Raw genomic sequence first — 18,299 nt, 5'->3', positions numbered from 1 at the left:
TAGAGATTCCTTAAATGCTATTCATGAACCTTTTTAAAATTGCGAATTCGCAATACGTGGCCGCTATTTACCGCGAAGTGTAACATCGTGGTAAATAGTGAAAACTTAGAAAAATTGACTTTAGTGCATTTTTCTAAGTTGTATGTTACACACACACATGTCTTTTGGACATGTGTGTTCGCAACACCTGTGTACATTTGCATTTCAGGGGTGCTGCAGGGTGTCCTTTGGACACCCTGGCGCCCTTGAAGCAGTAGAAATCGCATTTAATTGTGCGATTTCTACATGAATCACGTTTTGCGAGTCTTTAATAGCGATTCCTTAGTAATCGCTATTAAGGACTCACAAATCGGGACATTGATGAATCTGGGGGTTAGTGTCAGTTGCCCACAGGCAGTTAACTTAGGCCTCCAATTGGAGTGCCACGGTATTACTGCCCGGAGACATTAGTAGAAAGCGACGGTACCCACGAGAATTCTATCCAGTCAACATTAACTGCCCCAGGTTCCCACGAAAAGTACTTAACACCAATCGGAGATTCGCATTTCTTCAAGGTTACATGAGCTGAGAAAGAATCCTTCTTTTCCGAGTGTACCTTTCTTTTAAAAACACTACTGCAGCATGAATACCGGTTAATTTAAATTCACCATTTATACAGCACGCTTCAGAATCGGACTTGCATCCTAGCGCTCAACAGGTGGATTTGTTATTGTACTAAAGGGTACTCAATTTACCGACCTCAAAAGCTTGCTGGGAATTCATTTTCATGACGTCCAGGTTATAAAGAAACCATAATCGTGCGCTCAACCCTATGCAATTATACATTACTGTGCTGCTCCCATGTGCAAGGTTGAATATAATACTACAAATCAAATTGACGTTGGCATTTTAATGGCAATAGAAATCTTTTGGAAATTAATAATGTCGCCTGCACACAAAAGAATGCTTCGTTAAAGAAAAATACTTATTCCAGAGCATTGCCTTTCTTTTGCAGGTCACAACAAACTGAACAGACGAATTACCCTTTCAATCGGAGGGTCTCTGCAATGCCATAATGTCCTTGCGGGATTTCTGATAGTGACAAGTTAATACCTAACCACTGACTAATAGCAGACAAATTAAATGTTTAAAACGTTAAAAAACGGGAAAACAGCTACAGGAAAAATACCCGCGTTTCATTTCAGCGTAAAAAAGGGGTAAACCATCACATACACTGGGGTCACTGCTGGAAGATAGCTTGATTCCGAAAAACACCCGGAGTTCTAAGCGACTCCCTTGCCAGGTATCATGCTGACCTTTCGCCCCATTCTTGAAAAGCTCCTTCCTCCCCCTGTGGGTGGAGAAGGTAAATGTAGATACAAGTCACCAGCTGCTCTGAAAGCCTCCAGGCAGCAGTGACTCTGTAGATGAAAATTGTCTTGCAAGGTGCCCTGAGGCAATGATGATGAATTTCCCTTTGCTATGGGGAAGACTGGCATTTTTCTGGGAGTGCTTCCACCCTACAGAGTAAGAGGCTATGGGCGTCCATCAGGAACTGCAGTCTCTTCTGAACACTCCTGAAATCCTTGCTTCTGGTCACAGTCCGGATCACACTTCTCACTCGGCGCTGGCCCCTCGGCCTCTTTGTTTGAGTCTTGGGCCTTAAACCTCTTAGAAGAGGGGTCTGTGTCAGTAGATGCTGGGCCTTGTTCCAGGGCCTGTGCAATACCGTCTATGGTCCAGTTCTCCTCGGGTACTGTATTCTCTTCGGTAAATTGTCCTTGCTTTGTGCGCGTCAGCTCCTTCACGCTAGCGCAAGAGGACAGCTCTAGAGAAAGAAGAAAAACATGTCTGACTTTGCAATTGGAAGGTGAAAAGACTAGGCTGAATTAATGAAGAGCTTATAATAGCCACTGCTCAACCTGTAGTCATGTGGTTGCATTGATGAAGGGTCTGTGTCTGGGACAAGAGCAGAAAGCCAAAAAGTCAAGTTCTCGAAAGCTCTGATCCAGTCTCAGAGAAAAGCAAGCAGTGAGCTGAGCTGGGAGACCTCTCATGTTGAGATGAGGCACTAGGCAAATATCCGACTATTAAATAGCCATAAAACTCCGGGGATTCGAGATGATCGGAGTGAAAGAGGTAAATGGCGAATGTATGGGATGGGACACACACAGAGGGTAGGGTGTAAGGCGAATCAAGAGAAACTGGAATAGGGTTTCCAGGTTCCAAGAAAAAGCTAATGTGAAAATGGAGGAAATGGAAGTAGAGGGCACCCACGGATGGATGTTGGGTGCAGTGGGGCTGGTATACAGATGCCAATGTGAGGATTCCATAGGGGATCTAGGAGATACAATTTTTTTAAGCGAAGCAAGAGTTACTGGAGTGGCCGTTTTAGGTGCCATGCAGTTTCAGGTAAACACAAAAGGCCGCATAGCCATTACTGTACACACCTTTACCAACGTCGCTGACCAGGCTCCGGATATAAAAGCCTCCTCCGCACTCGACATCTGGAAGAAAAGAGGAGCAGTTTATCAGAGGTGAATCTAAACGGCACAGAAAACAGAATGACCCTTCAAAGGCCCATGTAACCAAACGCAAGGATCAAATATTGATGGGATGCGGCATAAATTATTCAGCCAACGACACGTGCCGCGGAGATCGCAGAGGCGCGGCGCAGAAATAAAAGAAAATGGATGAGCTTATTTTAAATTACAAGCCAGGCTTCACTGAACTGTCTACTGAACACATCCGTTCTTCGGATCGCTCCCGGCTGACGCCGCCGCGGCAGCAGTTTCCAGTGAACAGAGAATGTCCTGTTTTCTGAAAACACGAGGAGCCGCGGCTCCATAACCGAGTGTACCGAGCGCGCAGAACCAAGCGGGTGTGACGCAGCTCCTCATTGCCGAGTGATCCGGAACGAAACAAATAATCAGCTAGGATCACAGACCGCCAACTTGGTGAGCAGCCACATATTCACGCCTGACACCCACAGATCGAGCATCTCGAAAAAAGATAACAAAACAAGCATTGGCAAAGCCAATAGGTTTCACCTATGCGAAAGATTTTGGCTTTGTCAATGTTTTTAGACATTTTGCAGAGTAGTGCGACAGTTGTGCAACGTGGCTGAAAATAAAGAAAATAATAGTGCTGTGACGTGAGCAGCGCTGGCACAGTCACATCACTTTTTTCTTTAATTTAAACCATGTTAAGCAATAGTCTGCATTGCTGTGCAACATGTCTAAACAAGCATTGGCAAGCCAATATGTCTCACCTATGCGAGAGCTATTTGCTTTGGCAATGTGTTTTAGCCAGTGTGTACACCAATGGCAGCCGGTATGGGGGTGGCGGGGGAGAGGGAGTGAGGAGGGGCTTGGGAAAATAAAATCACTTACCTGATCGCCATGTCTCTCCTCTGTCTCTTTGTCTAAGTGGTAATGTTCTGCACACTTTCACTGGGAACCCGTTGCGGTTCTCTTCAGGTAAATCCATAAACAATGATAATCCAATTCTCTGGTCTCGTTTCAAAACTTTCATATTTATTGATTTCATTTCATCTTATTATTTACTGCGTTATATCCACGACATTTTGTATTGACATTTCCCATTTACCCAATGCATTTCGGGTCTATGATGACCCTTCTTCCGGGGTCTCTGTCAGAAAAATCAAGAAAAATGCAATCAGCATCCCAGCCATCTCTGTGTATGTGCAACTAATGCATTAGTAAACACTCTAACATCATTGTACATGCAAAAATTATACGCGTTCAAAAATTATATAGCATTCAACTCTAGCCCATTCAGTAAATGCTTAACAGCTGTACGCCCTGTTTCTTGACACAGAGATGGCTGGGATGCTGATTGCATTTTTCTTGATTTTTCTGACAGAGACCCCGGAAGAAGGGTCATCATAGACCCGAAATGCATTGGGTAAATGGGAAATGTCAATACAAAATGTCGTGGATATAACGCAGTAAATAATAAGATGAAATGAAATCAATAAATATGAAAGTTTTGAAACGAGACCAGTGAATTGGATTATCATTGTTTATGGATTTACCTGAAGAGAACCGCAACGGGTTCCCAGTGAAAGTGTGCAGAACATTACCACTTAGACAACGGGATGGCCCGCTGTCTCACAATTTTGTCATTTTGTAAAGTGTTTTTAGACTAAAACACTGGGTCAATGTTGCACAACAACGAATGGATTAAGTGAAAGAGGAAAACAGTAATAATTAGAGTGCTGGATGGACTCAATAAAGTTTTAGTTACATTTGCAGTCTACCCTCCATCTAAGCACCACAAAGATGAATCTAGAAGAAATAGCGCAGATCACATCCAACAAGGCAGAAACCCTAGCATACACCGCAGCGGAAGCGGAAGAAATATACAGTTTGATCAAGGAAACTAGAGCCATCAGCCCACAGCCAAGTACAGTAAATCAACTATTAAAACAACTGGAATATGCAAGTAAACGAGAAATAAACCAAAGATTGCACGCAACAACTTTAATACACTACCATAGGAATCAACGAATCCCGAGGGGTTTAAGAATAGCCCTTAAACCTATGTTATGCAGGAATAACAAGGCTTTCCTTATAAAATGGTACCAAATCCTGAACAAATGTAGTTTGGATCTTATTTTGCTGATCGTGGAAGAGTTGTCAAGAGAACTGAAAACAATTGAAGTGGAATTGGAGAACATAAAAAGTGAGTTAAATCAATTTGATGACTTATCAGCTACACTTGAAGAAGTCAATAAAAAGCTGGAAAGATATGCTAAAGAGATTGAGGACAGGAAGATCAAAAAATATCGGAGAGATACAATAGATTATAAACTTGAAGAGGTGTACAGTTGGGCAGAAGTTTACAATCAAAGGAAGTGGCAACAACCACAGACCAATGTCAGTTCATCACAGGAAAGCGTGGTATCTGACTCTGAAGCAGCACAAAATAGGAGACCCATACCACAGGATAAACGCAAAGATCAACAAAGTAAAGTGTCTTTTTTAGACACCAGCCCAGCAGCAAACAACGCTCCATCAACAAGCATAATAATAACAGAGCCCTCAAAACAAGGAGGGGAAAAGGAAAAAGAGAAAACGCAAGCAAAAGAAACTGTAGTGGAGAGAGAATTGAGACCAAAGAAACCGAAAATGACCTAGTCATTAATATATCGGATAAACAATTGACGGAGGCTCAAACCAAAGTATTAAACAAAGGTTTAACATTTGTTCCAAGATACAAATCTAATGCCCAGGAAACTGAAATATCAATTTACAAATTTTTGAGAAATTTGAGATTAAAGAACTTCTTCAATAATCTACCACCGAGTGAAAAACCAGAGACAGATTTGAAAGAATTCAGATCTAAAAGCACTTTTTGTGCACCCACCTCACATAAAACCATTGATGCATACGAACGAATTATAACATCTGAAATTCAAAAAATCAAATATTCCAGTGGAACCACCAGTAATTTTTCCAGAAAAGAATGGCAAGTTCTACAAACTTTGAGAGACGCCAATGACATTACCATAATAAAGGCAGATAAAGGGGGCGCAATAGTGGTGATGAATACCACCTACTACAAAGAGAGTGTACAGGCTCATCTTCAGGATGAAAATATATATCACAAGTTGGATCAAGACCCGACAGAAATTTTTGGAATGACACTTAAAACAATTTTGGATAAAGCTTTAGAGATGAAATGGATCACTTTGAAGACATATCAATTTTTGAACCCCAAGTATCCCAGGAGATCCCAATTTTATATGCTCCCAAAGATACATAAGGACCCCAAGAGACCTCCTTTTAGACCGATAGTCTCCGCATGTGGATCATTATCGGAACCACTGGGCCAATACCTGGATTGGTTCCTACAGCCTTTAGTTCAGAAATGGAGCACACATATAAAAGATACCACTGCGTTTCTCAACATGTTATCTACAGTAAACATCCCAAACGATGAAGAAATATGGCTATGTTCCATTGACGTGACAGCTCTGTACACCTCAATCCCACACAGTGAGGGAATTGAAGCGATGGAATGGTGTTTACTGAATAATGAAGTAAGTGGTGGAGAAAAAACATTCATGTTGGAACTATTACAGTTCGCTCTATTACACAGTTATTTTAACTGGGAAGACAATTTCTATGAACAGTGCAGTGGGACCTCCATGGGGTTTGCGGGGGCACCGTCCTACGCAAACACCTTTATGGCAAAATTTGAGCATGACAACATAATTCACAACCGGAATTGGACTACTGGGCTAATGGTCTTTAAAAGATACATTGATGACATCTTCCTCATCTGGAAGGGTAAGCAAGAGGAATTAACTAACAACATTCAAAGACTTAATGCAGTTCATGATCGCATTAAATTCACCCACCATATGGACCAGAAAGAATTGGCTTTTTTAGATGTAAAAATTCATCTTGAACAGAACAGAATAAGAACCAGTGTGTACACTAAACCAACGGACAGAAATAGTGGTCTACACTATCAAAGCTTTCACCACCACTCTTTAAAGAAACACCTCCCAGTGTCTCAATTTATCCGCCAAAAAAGAATTACCTCAGACTCACAAGATTTACTCTCCACCATCGACAAACAGATCCAAAAGTACTTACAACGAGGGTATCCCAAACCTTTATTGGAAGAATCCAAAATTAAAGTTTTGACCATGAAGAGAGAATCCCTGCTTGTGACTAAAGAAAGAAGGGAAACGAAAATGACAGTATGTGTCCTGAAATATTCGACACAATCAGTGAAGATAGCCAATATCATGAGGAAACACTGGGCACTTATTACACAGGAACCTGACTTAGAACCACTAGTTGCTGAGCGGATTACGTTTGCTTATAGCAGGTCAAAAAACTTGAAAGAACTTTTGAAAAAGAAATCTAAACCGGAAGTAATTAACTACAAAGGCATGCAGAGATGCGAAAATTGCGTCCACTGTAACAACGTGATGGTGGGACAGATGTTTACACACCCAATGACGGGCAAGAAGATGACTTTGTTACATTCAGGAACCTGTGACACGAAAAACGTAATTTATGGCATCAAGTGCCCATGTGGTAAATTATATATAGGCCAAACCGAACGAAAAATTAAAATCAGAATAACAGAACACAAGAGTAACATTCGGTTGAAGAATTTGAAATCTACAGTGAGTGCACACTGGTTGGAAGCAGGACACAATGTTGCGCAATTACGCTTCACCATACTAGAAGTCTTAAAGCATCATCCTGAAAGAGACTCACATAAACAAAGACTGAGATCAGAATACTTTTGGATAAAGAAGATGGGCAGCCTACAACCTAATGGATTGAATGACAGGATAGAACTATCCTGTTTTTTATAAATAGACTTTGGGAGAGCTGACAATTGTTCCTTGCATAACATGAAGTTTGAGAACTTCCCTACCAAAAATGGCCGACACTATTCATGTGCAAATGTTTATTTGTACTGTTTGTTATGGTTTAGTTTATTTTAGTTTATTTTAGGAGACCACTAACAGTAACTATGTTATAACAGAGCGTGTGAATACCATCATGAGTAATATGTAGTAGTTTTTTCCAAAGCGCGAACTGTATTCAAAAATGTATCGTAATTTTGCATTTTCATTTCTACAGTCTAACATTACTGGTTTTACGCTCAATTTCAATCCAGTTACTTACATTCATTAACATGTGTTTGAATAATATGAGGGCTTACATCGAGTCCGTGATGGCGGTCACGTGACCGCATGTTTATCCAATCTAAGCGCAGAGCGCATCATATAGCTTTACCCTCTATGTGAGAGAGTAGCGGATTGGTCGGCATTTTGAAATCTGAAGACTGGCGCATTTCCTAGTAAGTAAGAACGAACGAAGAGCAGGGCGTTTGTTATGCATTAGAAGCTTTGGGATCTTTTTTGATTTCTTGTTGATTCAGAGTAACTGCATAAGGCAGGATGCATTGTTTGAGAGAGTATAGTTAGAACTTTTTCAGAGTTGGGCTAGCAACTCGTTTTAATTTTGGCGGTCACTTTTGGGAGTAAACCTTCAAGAAACAGGGCGTACAGCGGTTAAGCATTTACTGAATGGGCTAGAGTTGAATGCTATATAATTTTTGAACGCGTATAATTTTTGCATGTACAATGATGTTAGAGTGTTTACTAATGCATTAGTTGCACATACACAGAGATGGCTGGGATGCTGATTGCATTTTTCTTGATTTTTCTGACAGAGACCCCGGAAGAAGGGTCATCATAGACCCGAAATGCATTGGGTAAATGGGAAATGTCAATACAAAATGTCGTGGATATAACGCAGTAAATAATAAGATGAAATGAAATCAATAAATATGAAAGTTTTGAAACGAGACCAGTGAATTGGATTATCATTGTTTATGGATTTACCTGAAGAGAACCGCAACGGGTTCCCAGGGAAAGTGTGCAGAACATTACCACTTAGACAACGGGATGGCCCGCTGTCTCACAATTTTGTCATTTTGTAAAGTGTTTTTAGACTAAAACACTGGGTCAATGTTGCACAACAACGAATGGATTAAGTGAAAGAGGAAAACAGTAATAATTAGAGTGCTGGATGGACTCAATAAAGTCTCCTCTGTCTCTACCACACTGCGTCTTCTCTCTGCTTCTTCCAGGTAGCACTCAGGCTCCCCTGACCCAATCACAACGCTGCAATGCAGCGTTGTGTTTGGTATGAGCGCTGTGGTTCCTCGCTTAGATGGGGACAGGGAGCATGGGCATGTTCTCCACAACATGCAAAGTGCGCATGATGGTTTGGCCAGGCCAAGACGGCTGGCCAAAGCGTCATGTGCACTTTAGAGTGTAGCAACCACTCCTCCTCCCTGACATCAGGGAGGCAAGCCCCACCCGCCCTAACCCGACGTTACTGAAAATAAAATGATAATAACTTCAGTTATTATATTTTTCTTAAACACTGCTCCGTGAGCGGAGGTTGGACGCTTCGCTGCCTTAGCCAGTGGTGTAACGAAAGTGTAAGGGCCCCCCTGCAATATATACAGAGAGGCCCCTGCTCCAGATTTTAACCGGAACGCTCAGTATTGAGTACTGTGCTGAGGGGGGGCCCTACAGCTGTAGGCCCCCTACACCGCAGGGGATGTGGGGGCCTGTGTTATGCCCCTGGCCTTAGGGGAGGAGCCGCCACTGGTGTACACCAGCGTGGCTGCTGCTCAGCATGGCTAAAAGTGAGTGGTGTGGGGTAGATTGGAGTGGAGTAGATTAGGGTAGAGTGGAATATGGTAGATTTGGGTAGAGTGGAGTGTGGTAGGTTGGTATAAGGTGGAGTGGGGTTAGAGTAGGATAGAAAGGTATGGGGTGGATTGGGGAATATTGGAGTGGGGTCGATTGGGGTGGAGTGAGGTAGATTGGGATGAGTAAAGTAGAATTGAGTGGAGTAGATTAGAGTGGGGTAGATAGGAGTAGGGTAGATTGGAGTGGGATATATTGGGGTAGAGTGAAATGGGGTAGAGTGGAGTCGGGCAGGATGGAGTTGAGTGGGGTAGATTGGAGTGGGGAAGATTGGGTGGATTATAGTAGGGTAGAATGGAACAGTGGGAATAGATTGAGTTAGTTTTGAGTTGGATAGATTGGGGTAGATTGAATTGGTGTAGGATAGATTGGATGGTGTGGGGTAGATTGAGGTTTACTTTAGTGAAGTGGTATATATTGGAGTGGAGTAGATTGGGGTGTAGTGGACTAGATTGGGGTAGATTGGAGTGAGTAGCTTGGGATAGACTGGAATAGAGTTGGATAGAGGGGTGTGGAGTAGATTGGGTTAGGGTGGAGTAGATTGGAGTGGAGCAGACTAGGATAGACAGCAGTGGGGTAGACTGGAGAGGGGCGGGTGAAGTAGATTGGAGTAGGGTAGTTTGGGGGTAGGGTAGATTTGGGTGGCGTGTGGTAGATTGGAGTTTACAGGAGTGGGGTCGATTTGATAGAGTGGAATGGAGTGTGGTAGGCTGGGATAGAGTGGAGTGGGTTATATTGGAGTTGGGTAGATTGGGGTAGAGTGGAGTGGGGTAGATTGTAGTGGAGTGGAGTTGGATAGATTGTAGTGGAGTCTAGAGTGGAGGGAGCTAGACTGGGGAACAGTGGAGAGGAATTGGATAGAGTAGAGTGGTGTAGATTAGGCTGGAGTGGAGTGGGGTATATTGAGTGGATTGGAGTAGAATAGACTTGAATGGAGTGAGGTAAACTGGGTGGAGTAGAGTACAGTAGATTGGAATGGGATGGAATAGATTGAAGAGGGATGATTGAAGTGGGATAGATTGGAATGGAAGGGGTTGGATTGGAGTGGGGTAGATTGCAGTGGGGTGGGTGGAGTGGGGTAGATTGGGGTGGAATACATTAGATGGGGTAGATTGGAGTGGGGTAGATTAGGGTGAGGTAGATTGGTGAGGGGTTGATTGTAGTAGGGTACATTTGGATGGAATGGTGTGGATTGGGATGAAGTGGGTTAGATTGGAGTCTAGTAGATTTGAGTGGAGTAGATTGGATGAAGTGGAGTGGGGTAGATTTGGGGAGAGTGGAGTGTGGAAGAGTGGGGGTGAGTATATTGGGTGGATTGGAGTGTGGTAGACTGGAGCCGAGAACATTGTGGTAGATTGTAGTGGAGTAGGTTGTGTCAGATTGGGGTGGGGTAGATTGTGATGGAGTGGGGGAGTTAGGAGGGGATTCGGATACATTGGAATGGAGTGCTGTAAATTGACCCCGGTTGTTGGGTGCAAACCGAGATCCGGCCAGAAGTGTGAGGCATGATATAATACCCTTTGCCAGCTGTGCACTCTCCACATACACCCAGCGTTGGCTCATACAGCCATGTCTGTGTTCACATCTTCCGAGAAGGGAAGCCTTTGACTTCCAAAAACTCTGCTTTTTTAAGTGGACTGACCAAAAGAACAAGTTACTTACCTTTGGTATCCCTATATAACTGTAGACTCTTCACACTGTTAGTATCAATTAGGGTCCCCATGTAACTGCCACCTCCATGTATCAACGACATTCAGTTTCTGATATCTATCTGTCATCAGACACAAAGCCCTTTGAATAAGATTGAGCCAAAATGGAGATCTCTAATTGGATTCTTTGTAGGATAGACCAAAGGAGATTATTCCACAGAACAGGGATACGGGTGGGTCAGTGAGGAATCTGCTGTTAGACAGTTTCTACCAGAAGGAGCTTTACCAAAGTTAAGTAGTATCTTGTCCTTATGATCGACACATCTAACTGCAGATTCCTCCCCTCGTAAACAGATCCCAAAGACACCTCCCAAGGTGGTGGCCCTGTGGAATGGCACAAACCAGGAAATCCTGCAAGGCTTAACAAGAAAAGTGTCCTTCCCAACACACCTGGCTATTCAGGCAGAGGTGCTTCATGAATGTGTGAAATGACGCCCACGCCACAACCTGACAGATGGCCAAAACAGGTACGCCACTAACCAGAGTTGTGGTAGCAGCTTTGGCTTTAGTGGGATGAGCCCGCAGTCCTTCCAAGGGCTGTTCTTGACCAGACCACAGCAGATCATTACACAAAGAACAATCAATCTGGAGATGGTCCATTTTTTCGCACTGCCTTTCCCTTCTTTGCACCAGAGAAAGCCACAAATAGCTGATCATCCACGGGTGATCCTTGGTGCTATCGATGTAGAAACTCCAAGCTCTCCTAAGTCTATGGAATCAAGTCTCTCTTCACGGATAGATGAGGAGGAGTGAATAACATTGGTAGGGTAATGGACTGTCCAATGTGGAAAGGCGTTAAAAAGTTTGGGCGAAAATGCTGCCTTGATCCTTAGCACCAATTTGTCTGGGAAAAAGGGTGGTTTACGTTTGCCTGACAGAATGAGCTTGCAGCTTACTCACATGATGACCTGACGTGATTGCAAGGAGGGACGCTCCTATATGTTTGCAATTTCATGAGACAGCTATGGAAATGAAGTGCACATCAAGAATGTAAGAATGAGATTGAGGCCTCACTGGGGCATCACAAAGGGTTTTGGTGGAAACATATGGCTCAGACATTTATAAAATGTATCACAATAGGTGACACACAAGGATGGTTGATCAAGTAAACATAGAAAGGCTATTAGATCCACAAATAAACTAACTGTTGCATCAGCAAAACCTAGGCTAGAGACCATGAGAAAAAGAGAACATCCTATAGCTGAGCCTGTAATGGTTGGATGTGCAAAGAAGAACAAACAGCTTCACCCACTGTCCTGCATAGATAGTCTTAGTGGTGAGATGTTTGGCTGCTAAAATTACATTCACCACTGTGGAAGGAAAATTGAAGGCAGTCAACTGTCACTGCTCAATCTCCAAGCATGGAGGTGTAAGTTGTGGAAGCGCGGAACCCTACCCTGTTGTTGCGATATCAGGTACTCCGGAAGAGGCAGCCCAATAGGAGACCTTACGGGCAGAAGTTCTGTGTACCCCTCTCTCCTGACCCAATCTAGAACCACGAGGATGAGTTGGGCCCGGTTGTTCTCTACTTCTTCAGAAATGTTGGCAGCAGAGCTAGAGACGAGCTCAAGTCTAACCGAAATGCATCTTTGAGCGAGGACTACCTTGGGAACTCCAATATATAAAAGCTTGAACACTGTGCATTCTCGTGGTGGCGAAAAGGTCGAGCTAAGATTCTCCACATTGTTGGAATATGCCCCGTGCCACCTCTGAGCACAGCAGCCCTTCGTGATCTGGTAGACAATGGTTTGTCCCCCTAGCATTAAAAGATCCTGTCAGGTTTTGCATGACTAGGGAGACACCCTGATGACTCAGCCAGTTCCAGAGGTGCAAAGTCTCCTGGCACAGGACCCACAACCCTATTCTGCCCTGCTTGTGGCAGTTACCACATGGCATGGGGTTGTTCCTGAGAACCTGCACCAGTTCTTCCTTGATTGACTGGAGGGAGACTTCCAGTGCCAAGCAAATCATCCATAACTCCAACCTGTTGATGTGGAGACGTGTTCCTGTTGGAGATCAGAATCTTCTAATCTCCATCTCTCCCAGATGGCCTCCCCAATCCAGCCACGATGCCTGTGTCACGACTGTTCGATCTTGGTCAGAGAGGTCTGCCCTGGATCAATTACAGTCCAGAAACCACCATTGCAGATCTTTCACAGTCTCCCCCAATGCCTGGATGGAATCCGAGAGGTTCCCTGGGTGCAAAGCCCACTGAGATTTCAGATCCCACTGCAGGGCCCGCATGTGCTACCTGATGTGGTTTACTAGCAGGATCCAGGAGACCAAGAATCTCACTCAGACCCACAAAAGGATTGCAACATCAGGCTCATACCCAGAGTATCCTGGACCCACTGAGGTAGAGGGACTGCTCGAAACAGTCCAATGAACAGGGTCCTCTGCAAAGGAGTAAGTTGTGACTGGCACATTGATGGAGAATCACAGAAACATTTAGTGATTGGCTGGTGTCAAGAGGTGAAGCAAGCCTACTTTCAGTAACCAATTGTTGAGGTGTGGGAAGACTAATATTCCTAACCTCCGAAGAATGGCTGTGAACACCACCATTACATCTGTGAACACCCAATGGGTGCTGGTAAGGCTGAAGGGGAGCACCACAAACTGAATATGCTCATGGCCTAATTTGAACTGCAGGTAGCATCTGTGGGACTGCAGGACAGGAATGTAGAAATGAGTGTCCTGCAGGTACAATACCACCCTCCAGACTCACAGATCCAGGGCAGACGAGTCTTGGGCCAGAGTGAGCATCTTGAACTATTCAAGGAAGAAGTTTAGAGGACAGAGATCTAAAATAGGATGAAGTTCTCTGTTCTTTGGCAACAGAAAGTAGTGGAAGGAACAACAACTCCTGACTTCTGACGCCAGCACCCTCTCTATAGGACCCTTCTCCAAGCTTGAACTGCTGTTCAGAGAATGGATAAGTAGTCCTCCGGAAGCTGTTGGGGTGTAGGTAGCATGTTTGGAGGGGTAGAAGGTGTAGCCATGCTAGACACGTTGACATACTTATCAGTCTGATGCCTAGCTACCCATGGAGGTAATAATTTATCCAGCCTCAGACTGGGTGAAAGTGTATTGTTGAGGGCAAACGAAAGAGGGTTTGCAGGGGAGGTGGCAGGAGGGAGGGAGATAGGGGAGAGGAATTGGTTAGTTTGTTGCCCCTCAGGGCCAAACATTGTTGACCGGATCCCCAAATTCTGCCTTACAAGGCTTGGAAGGCCTGTTGTTGCTGAGGCAAGGTCTGAGACAGTGGCATAACAAAACATTCGGAGGACCACCCTGCAAGATATGATGAAGTGGCCCACACCACATCTCCTTTCATGATGTCCACTAATTTCTGCTTTCATTAGCCCTCATGGAGTAGAGCGGTCTCACAGGTTATACAGATAGAGAGGTTCTGGATTTAGTATACAGGGATAATCTTCATATGTTACAGAGGTTACAGTCACACATGCAGGCTGAATTCACAATCTCTCTCACTCCCTATGGATATCTTATTTTTCTTCAGCCCTTTCCTATGGTCGCCCTTCTAAAACAGTCTGACCCTTCTCCAGTGCTGTATGTATAATGCAATTTTTTTGTAATGCTTCTGTACCAACACAGTGAAAGCATGAATAATGGTGGATGCTGCTACATCCTCTAGCATAGGCAATACCTTTGAGTCCTAATGCATGGACTACATGACTACGTTTTTGTGAGCTGTAGCAGGCAAGTATTGGCATGCAACATGTCAATATTATCATAAGCATCTGAGGCTTGCACGGTGAGTTCCTGATCTGTGCTCAAAACTCAACCAGCACCATATGCTGTCCAGTCTTCATGTTTAGACTTCAAAACAGTCTAAACACCATCTCAAAGAATGCTGTGAGAAAAATTATTCTTGTTCTAAGCAAATTCCCACATCTATCAAAATCACTGAATTTATACTTTCAGCGTTATTATGGCACTCTTTGCTGCACATTCAGAGAAGGTCAATCTGTGTGCAGTTGTGTCTTTTCTTGGCGACACTTCAACGGCAAATGGTCTTTTCGCCCTTTTATGATTGGCGGTTTAGATCATCAGTTATGGGTCCACATTCTTGAAATGTGCATGGTGGCCAAAGACAGTAACTCTCCATAAGAGAATGTGCATTGGAGAGGAGCACACATCTTTTCAATGGTGGCTAGAAACATGCTCCTTGTCCCTCGTACCAACACTAAACTGCTTTGTTGAGTTGCACTTTAAAAGACCTTTAAGTACTTCTCCATAGTTAAAACTAAAAGATGGTGGTCAAACTCGTAGTACGAGTAGATTGGGCTTAATGGGAGTAAGGATCGGACAGGTCCCTCCTGAAGCACTAATGTGTCAGGAAAAAGATCAAGCACATTATGCCTAAACGCCGTCCTCTACTCCCTGTCCGATCCTTACTCCGATGAAGCCCAATCTACTCGTACTACGAGTTTCTCCTTTTTCCTCGCCTTAATAGGTTGTGAGGACACCAACTGTAAGCACACAGTTAGGTCAGTGGGACCGAGGGTTGTATACACCTTAGCGAGTGTATACCGCCCAGGTTCCCTCAACTTGGTCCTGACGAAAGCCTGGTACATCCCACCACAGGTTGAAACATGTAGACCTTTTTCCACACTCACATAGATACGGACTCTCAATTTAAGCAACGGAAGTATCGTAAAACTGCTTTTAACATTGTCCAGTAGCTTCAGAATAAATCTTTTTCCTAGAAGTTATACTTGGCCAATTTTTAACCTCACTTTATTTTTTTGCACCACAGTCACAAAAAACTACCCGCTCCACTGTAGTCAGGTGTCGCAGCACACCCGGATGGCACTCAGCTGCCCAGGTGGGACCCCGATGATGAGGCATGTCACCAACCAGGTTGGTGAGTGAGGGGTCTTCTAACAAAATAATAATTTTCTTTTGTTCTCTCCATCTCCCTACACCCAGTTAGGACCAGCCCCTTAGTCCAATGGTAATACTCCTCCTTTTGTTTATATAGGTTAGGGTTCAGGGGATCAGAAGTACCCCCCCCCCCCCCCACTCTGTGGAAAATCCCTTACTCTCTTTTTTGTTACCATATACTGTTGCTATCTTCCCATGTGTTTTTGCACAAACAGGCTGCCTAGAGTCATGAACACACTGCTGCACCTTAGAGGAAAGGTGTGTGTGATGTTTAAAAACGTTTTTTGTACTGGAAGGGTAGTATTCTAGTACAAAGTACTAGGACTAGATACACTTTTCTCACCTTGAATGTGTGCTGTACAGGGCAGCACACATGGAATGTGTGAAAAGGCAGGAGAAATTAAAAGATTTTTCATACTTAATACCTGACTCAGGAGGCGTTATTTTTTGGCACATAGTCCTGACTAACCATTTTGGAAGCGAAGGATCAACATCAATTATTTCCGTGCCCAAGAATGTCTATTACCGGAGGTCCTTATAATTTCTGGGGTAGAGAAATAACACAGATTTACACGTCTCTAAAGAATGCCCTACAGGGATCTATCTGTGTTTCTACAATGATTTCTGCATGCTTTCCCACTGTGTTTCCACTTTAGTGGACAAGATCTCCATGTGAAACACCACAGATTCGAACTCCGATGGGCCTGGTAACACCAGTGACCAAGCTACTCAATCGAGGTTTTAGTGGCATGGATAATGTAGGACTTAAATTAACCCGTCTCCCCTGCCGTGTACCAGCAACACCCTAAGCACATCTCTAACTAATGTAACTAAGGAAAAGGCCCTCCTACATTCTCTTTTGAAGCAGAAAGAAGCTGCCATTATTGCGGTGTTGTGAGGCCACCATGTGCAGGTCCCCTTGCTAATGTATCTGCTACGCTAATGCCGGATGCACCATGCTGTCTCACCTTCATGGCTCTGTTGCCTACCTATGGATGTCTTTTTAGGTCGAGCCTGGCGTTGCAGCGCATGCGTTGCTCGCGCTGCGAGGCATATTGTAGTAAGGACAGATGTGGAAGTGCCCTGGACGCTCCGCCCTTTTTTTTCATTGGCTGGCGTCATTGTCCATAGTAAATGCTGGCTTCCGATTGTTAATGAGGCTTCTTAGTCCCGCCTTGTTAACGCCCAGTCTCCTTTTGTGACTGGTCATCAGGACTGGATCTTTTACTTGAGGCGTTACACGGTCTACGTCATTAGTCGGTAAGCACTATATTGTTTTCACAATGGCAACAGCTTGTCTGGTATTTGTATTTGGGGTTTTAGGTGCAGCTGCAGAGCCTGAGAACCAGGTCAGCTGAGCCGCTGACCAGGTCAGCTGAGCTACTGTAGAGCCAGAGAACCAGGTCAGCAGAGCTGCTGTAGAGCCATAGAACCAGGTCAGCAGAGCCGCTGTAGAGCCTGAGAACCAGGTCAGCAGAGCAGTTGTAGAGCCAGAGAAGCAGGTCAGAAAGTGTGTCTGAATGACATTGAAGTTGTGGAAAGTACTGAGGTGGGCTTGACTTTGGTCGAAGTTGTGTCAGATTTGCTACAGAGTCTGAAAGGGCAATGGACTCTTCCTGTGACATATGCAGAGTTGCTGTCGAAGCACTGGGCCCTGGTGCAGTTCTTGGTTCCATAGGGGAAGACAAAGCAGGCATCAGTCACAGAGTGAGGCAGGTCCCAGGATGAAGTACAGAGGCACAGATGGCATTGGGGAGGGATCCGCCAGCAGAAATCCGACTGGCAGCCTCCTCTGATCTGTTGGGCCCAATGGTACTCCATAGGGATTTGGAGGGGCAATGAAGATTTGCAGCATGGTCTACATGGAGTCTGCTGTGGTGTCGCCGGTGGACCTGAACATTTAATCTGGATCGGGACTAGGTACAAGATCGATTCCAAATTAGGAGATCAAGGCCAGGACCCAAGGTACCCTGATGTCTACAGTGGTGGCTGGCACGATCGGGGGTGGGAGGGGGTAACGGGGGTTAAAGAATAATAAAAAACACTTACCTGATGCTGCGTGTCAATCACCGTCTTTCCCCTGGGGCCAGACCAGGAGGCACCGTGGCTCCCCATAGCCAATCACAACGCTGCAATGCAGCCCCAAAACTTGGCAGCATCACTTCCTGGCTGAAGTGGTGGCAGCCAATCAGATCTCATTTTGAGATCTGTCAGATTCGCAGATCCTCTGCATCTCTAGATATTCATAATTATTTTCTTTGAACTCCAAAACTACTCAAGAGATTTACACCAAATCACAAAAAAAGATCTTTCTGGATCAAGATCTAGCTTTCTGCCAAATTTGGTGTAATTCCGTTCAGTGGTTTGGGCTCTAGTTGGGGCTAAAATCCCAATGGGAAATTGCATGGGGAGAAGGCGTT

At 44.4% G+C, this 18,299-nt stretch overlaps 1 protein-coding gene across 1 annotated transcript in view; it reads right to left on the bottom strand.

Moving 5' to 3' along the window:
- Window positions 1-870: 870 nt before the first annotated feature.
- The window catches only part of TRUB1 (TruB pseudouridine synthase family member 1), a 282,642-nt gene continuing 265,213 nt past the window's right edge, over window positions 871-18,299 (bottom strand). The window contains exons 7-8 of the mRNA XM_078641182.1: window positions 2,430-2,486; window positions 871-1,807 (exon numbers count right to left, since the gene is read on the bottom strand). Coding sequence (XP_078497308.1) covers window positions 1,515-1,807; window positions 2,430-2,486 — 350 coding nt within the window. The 3' untranslated portion in view covers window positions 871-1,514. The remainder of the gene's footprint in view (window positions 1,808-2,429; window positions 2,487-18,299) is intronic.

This window comes from Lissotriton helveticus, chromosome 5_1 (genome assembly GCF_964261635.1).
Source record: "Lissotriton helveticus chromosome 5_1, aLisHel1.1, whole genome shotgun sequence".
NCBI lineage: Eukaryota > Metazoa > Chordata > Amphibia > Caudata > Salamandridae > Lissotriton > Lissotriton helveticus.
This window is presented reverse-complemented; position numbering and strand designations above follow the sequence as displayed.